The 5,443-nt window shown below is 37.5% G+C and overlaps 1 protein-coding gene across 1 annotated transcript; it reads right to left on the reverse strand.

Annotated features, from left to right (window-relative positions):
- Positions 1 to 1,301: 1,301 nt before the first annotated feature.
- Positions 1,302 to 4,461, reverse strand: LOC135712733 (uncharacterized). Its single transcript, XM_065235774.1, has 8 exons — positions 4,335 to 4,461; positions 4,157 to 4,276; positions 3,177 to 3,450; positions 2,881 to 3,120; positions 2,398 to 2,821; positions 2,160 to 2,320; positions 1,793 to 2,107; positions 1,302 to 1,693 (listed from the first exon to the last, which is right to left on the reverse strand). Exons 2-8 carry the CDS (start codon positions 4,240 to 4,242, stop codon positions 1,358 to 1,360), a joined length of 1,836 nt encoding a protein of 611 aa, XP_065091846.1. The 5' UTR covers positions 4,243 to 4,276; positions 4,335 to 4,461; the 3' UTR covers positions 1,302 to 1,357.
- Positions 4,462 to 5,443: the final 982 nt, after the last annotated feature.

Below are 5,443 nucleotides of genomic sequence, written 5' to 3' on the forward strand. Positions count from 1 at the left end.
CTTTCCTAGAGTTCCCTAATTTCTTCTGTAATTTACCCAAACCTCTTTCAAATTTTTACTGAGTCTTTCTGAGATTTCCTAATTAATCACTCGAGCAGTTGAAATGACGTTTACTACCACTCGAACTTTGAACTAAAACATTATTTTGAGATTTTTTCTTCTAGAACCACGAGAAAAGTAGCCATCATTTGTGCGTTTCATAAAAAAATAGAAATTAGATGGTCCAGTTTTGTGGAATCGCTGGTAGAAAGTCACGCCAAAACTGCTTGACAAAGTGGTCAATTAAAAACAGCAAGGAAATTCCTTGTGCATCTGGAAATTTCACTGAATTTTTCTGAAGGCCACAGTTCTTCTTTGAAATTCAGGAAATTTATCGAAAATGTGCAAGCATCAAACTTCTCTGAGGCTCTCTGAACTTGTCTGCAGTTCGCTGATAATCAATCCTAAGATAATCAGGGAGATAATGAAAAAATGAGCTGCGAAGCTTGAAGAGCTCCTGAGAAGTTTAACGAACTACAGTGAACTTCGAAGATCTTAAAATAGACAAACATAGGATCTACCCATTTTAGAGCTGTTTAGAACAGTCCAGATAGGTTCAGATACGTTCTGGGAACTCCATAACGTCCTGAAAACTTTAGGGACTGTCGAAAAATTCCATTAAACACTGCGACGTTATAAAACAAGACCATTATATCAATGATTCCATTAAAAACAAAACTTCTTTAGACGTTCCCAAGAAGTCTTCGAAGTTACCATGAAAAAATTACAATTGAAGTAAATTTTTACAAAAGCACTTGTCTATTTTAAAATTTGTCCTTGAAATGATTGGAATATAGTCTTCAAAAAACTAAAATTGGAACTTATTTGAATTCAAATTTTCGTCGATTTTCCTCATATTCGAGCAGATTTGTTAGGAAAGCCGAAAAAAATTACTCAGTGTATGAGTAACATGCGTTTTTGCGATTTTGAAAGAAAACCCACTCTTTTTTTTTATTATAGTCACTTTAACACTCTTGGGTCATTTGTGACTTGTCCGGGGGTGAGATTTGAACTCGTGACTTTGGCGTAGAGGTATGGATGTTAACCACTACGCCGGGGTCGCCCCCAGAAAACCCACTCAATTTTGAGTCGATCTCACCGTCCGGTTATAAAAAAAAGTGTGATAACCGTCTAACCGTCTTGGTGTCTTCTGTCATGAATCAAGAAATAAGTGCTCCGAGGACACCAAAACCATTCGACGAGAGTTCACTAATGACTGAACATTTTTTATGTTTTGGTTTTAATGTTTTTATTACAGAAAAGAACATATTTGGGATGCTACGAACTTTGTCCAGATTCTAAAACAAAAACTAGCACATCACAAACGGTTGAAGTCAGTAATTACTGCCGTAGCAAGTGTATTGCTTAGGTCACCTTGGAATTTCAGCTTGTACAGGTAACCCTGAATGAAGCGTAGCACACATTCGCATTCCTGCGCATAGTCCATATGAAACACGGTATACAACTTGAACAGAAGATCCACTGCTTGGACTATGGTTTTGCAGGGAAAAATCAATTCATCCAGCACGACGTAGAAGCTGCGTATATCACCGGCAAGTGAGCCAATGGCGATGATGAACGGTCTGTTTGGATTATCATTTTCAGCAGCAGTTCTTCTGCGATCCTCAACGCAATCCACCAGCATATATTCCGCCTGCAATTAAGAGGTTATCCTGTAAAGCATTCTGTGGTCCATGTTTTTTTTTGTCTTTATCGTCTTTAAGATTGTTCAGTTGGATACATGTATACATACCGATAATAGAGTGATAAAGCTGAGGCGCGACTGCATCGTACTTAATTTGCGCCTCTTTCTTCCTTTGCCGCCTAAAAAGTTTTGACGCAGGATGTGAGGCAATGAGTAGAATGCAAGAAATATCATCTTTTCTGTGAGTCCTTGTTCCTTGTGTTCCATAAAAGCCGATACTATAGCCGATGGAAGCACTTTGTCTTCTTCGATAAGTGATTTATATCCGACATAAACGGTCTTGAAACGATCCACAAAGTGTGGTATACGCTCGTAGAAGAATTCACTTGCAATAGAGTGTATCAAGCAAAAATCTAGCGTAATCTGGAAATACACAAATCGTAAACATGCTTCATTTTGATGTCTTATGTTGTACCAAGTCATGAACTCTTTCGAATTTGGTCAGCGATTGAAATTCATTCAGTTGTAACAGGCCCATTGTTGCTTCATATCGCCTGAGGGGATAGCTCGCCTTCCATGCATTGATAACCTCTTTGGCGTCAACGTTCTCTATCTCTTTGAGCTTTGCTTTTGCAACTGAAGTAAGAAAATGGATTTTGAAGACATTGAAGACTGTAGTTACAAGATTGTTTTTGAAAAAATATATAAAATACCTAAACACGCAGTTTGATCGATGCCATTGAGTGCTTCCCATGTATCTTTGGCCTGTTGAGCTAAAACTCTCGAATAATGTACCACGACATCGTCTTTTTGCTTTTTGTACTGTTTGTTCGTCTGAGAAATATATCTGTATCGCGTGTAGAGCAAGCCGCGTGGAGATAAGGACAAATCGGCATTGGGCACACAGTACCAAATGTTTGGATCTTCATCCGGAAGCTCGTCGACAATCAATTGAACCATTTCGCGGAACTGATGCGTAGATATGTGGCCCCTTCCAAGTCGGAAGTAGTGGTCAACCACTGCCTTCTTGATTTGGTTTCTGGAATCTGCCGAGTAAATTCGTTTGCCGTTCTCGATTTTGTACTGATCCAGAAACAAGCGTCCTGACTCATATTGCTGTAATAGGTCCACAAGTTTCTGAAAAGTGGATGAGATTGAAATTGTTATCGAAATTTCTTCTGCAAGTATCGACTCACAAATTGACCGGTAATTAGTTGTGGTTTTTCTGTTGCATTATTGGATTGTCCATCCATGATCTCCGTTGTTGGATTTTTCGTCATCGTTGTCGATGTTTTACTCGAAGTGTGCGGCACCGGAGATGTTTTCTCATTACATTTTGCTTGCTTAGCAGGATTGTAAGAACTTCCAGGAACAATATGTGATTTCTTGTTGTTAGTGGCGATTGTTAGCTCCGTAACATGAGTTGGTTTGTAGTTCTTAAAAAATATATCGCCTTAAAGATTGAAATTATTAATGAAGTTTTAAACCATACCTGTTGTTTCAACTTGTGACGCAAAATCAGTCGAAAGCGAATCGGGAGATCCTTGCACAGATCGACTATGTCCATTTCTACGATATAGTCTAGAACGCTTACATCAATCAAATTTTGAACAAACCTTTCCGAAAGGACCTCCAAGCCCCATTCTTTCAGCAGCCTTTGCATTTCATCAAACTGGTATAGGTCTTCCGATGTCAGATGGGTATGTCTATCCGGAGGATACGCGGAACTATTGTGGTAACCATATCCATATGGGTGAATACTGGTACTGCAAACATTTGGCAAATTAACACAAGACTGCTCGACAGAGATAACTCTTTGGTACGAAAGCTCTTGACGAAGTTATCTATAACGGATTATTTTGTATGGATAGCTGTCATAATGACTTTTTAATAATTATTGTAGCACTGCAAAAACTATTTTTGTTCGCCACGATGGTGATGATGAATTTTTAATATTTGATTTAATAGTAGTAGATTAAATATAAAAAAAGTAGTCTACAAAGGTTTGAGTCTCGCGCGCGTATTACGGATATAGAGTACTGAATTTAACATTTGATGATAAATTTAACATATTTGGAAGATACATTGAGTTAGTAGTAAGTTTTCTGGCAAATGTTGGGGGTTCGTGAGCATTCCTGACATTGCTGAAAATTATGATAGCATCAGATTGCGGGGTTGCTAGTGCAATAGGATGCTTTATTGATTGTTCATTAACTCTTGATTGCTTGTAATACTTATGAATATTTTAGGTGGACAAAAAGGCAAACTAAGAGGTGGACGCCTGAGCTTTTCCACATTTATATCGCTGTGAAGCAACTGTAAACTCTAGAGGGAATTTATATACGTAACTGTAACCAGTTCGATTTTTTTTCAAACCTGGTTAAATCGTCATATATAATTATCTTATAGATAAATCGTCCAGCTCAAACCATTGTAAGGGTAAGAGGTGGAACCATCATTATCAAAGCTTACCTTGGCTGTTGTGGTTGCATGTCTTCCGCCAGTTCGAAACCATCGACTATGATAGACGAAGGTTCATGTTTTATTTCAACGTCCATTGCTTACCGCCAGCAATCTTGATCGATCCAAACACTATCATAAAAAATATTCTGAAATGAATTGAATTCAGCGCTCATTCTATTTAACATACATTAAAACATAGCAGGTAGTATTAACAAAAGTGCTAGATATTTCTTCGATAATAAATTTATCACTTATTTTTTCATGGTTTTTGAAGAATAATACAGAGCGTAAAAGTCCCCGAACCGACTGAACTGAGGTGCGGTGTCTGTGTTTTTGTTTATGTTATTATTTTATTGACCATTCTGACGTTTACACGCACATTTCTCGTGCCACTTTTCAATAGGTCCTATCTACATTGATCGATTCTCTTCATCAGCGTTCTCAAACTGAACATTGCATTATGTCCTAAGTAACATTGATCGATTTTCTTCGTTGACTTTCTCTTCCCTAAATGAACAATTCAGGCATAACATTTGTAAACAAAATTTCTAAGGCCCTTTACACGTGAATCAAGGGGCAGCTATCACCTTTCCGAAAATGGTATTGGTTTGCTTGGGCGTACTTTGGTTCGCGTGTAAAGGGCCTTAGAAAGTTTGTTTACAAATGCTTTTGTGCTGTTATCAAATGTTATGCCTGAATTACAATAAACGAACGATAACCTAAATGATGGAACTATTCCGCAAATATTTTGGATGATACTCCGAACACGTCGTTAAGCAAAATAACCATACACATTTTATTAAGGTCGTTGATAACTTGATCACATCGAGGAATACATCAACAGTGAGCATACAGCTAATTAGGTATTGCACCGTCGGGGTTAACCTCAATCTGATGACAGTTCAGTGGTACTGTTTACGTGGACTTAGTCGATTTTTTCTTGGGTGGATTTTCTCGATAATTTTTCAGTGAGATGTAAACAGCATTTCTGCACACAGCAAAAAAAAAATGTAATATCGATCAACGTAATTCAAGCTGATGTATGAAATAATGATGTAATAGCAAAAAGCAGATACAATATTACATCAATGGATGTAATTTTGTTCGCAAAATCGATGTACATCGTACAATGTGATATTACACAACCGATGGATTGACCTGGTTGCAGCAGTTTCGATGTAATATTCAACAACTTTTTTTGCTGTGCAATGTTCACGAGCAACATCCTTGCAACGCGCTGTTCCTCAAAAATTGTCAAGTTAAAATTCAGAAATTTTAGAAATTTTTTTTTTTCGA

This window comes from Ochlerotatus camptorhynchus, unplaced genomic scaffold (assembly GCF_037179485.1).
Source record: "Ochlerotatus camptorhynchus isolate MF236.1 unplaced genomic scaffold, CSIRO-AGI_Acam_v1.1 ptg000503l, whole genome shotgun sequence".
Classification (NCBI taxonomy): domain Eukaryota; kingdom Metazoa; phylum Arthropoda; class Insecta; order Diptera; family Culicidae; genus Ochlerotatus; species Ochlerotatus camptorhynchus.

What these genes read in the sequence shown, in the direction of transcription:
- LOC135712733 (XM_065235774.1), bottom strand. Translation starts at nt 4,242, where the DNA reads ATGGACGTTGAAATAAAACATGAACCTTCGTCTATCATAGTCGATGGT. An exon ending in CGATCAAACTGCGTGTTTAG is followed by an intron (nt 2,321 to 2,397) that starts GTATTTTATATA and finishes TTCTTACTTCAG; the next exon opens with TTGCAAAAGCAAAGCTCAAA. An exon ending in TCGAAAGAGTTCATGACTTG is followed by an intron (nt 2,108 to 2,159) that starts GTACAACATAAG and finishes GTGTATTTCCAG; the next exon opens with ATTACGCTAGATTTTTGCTT.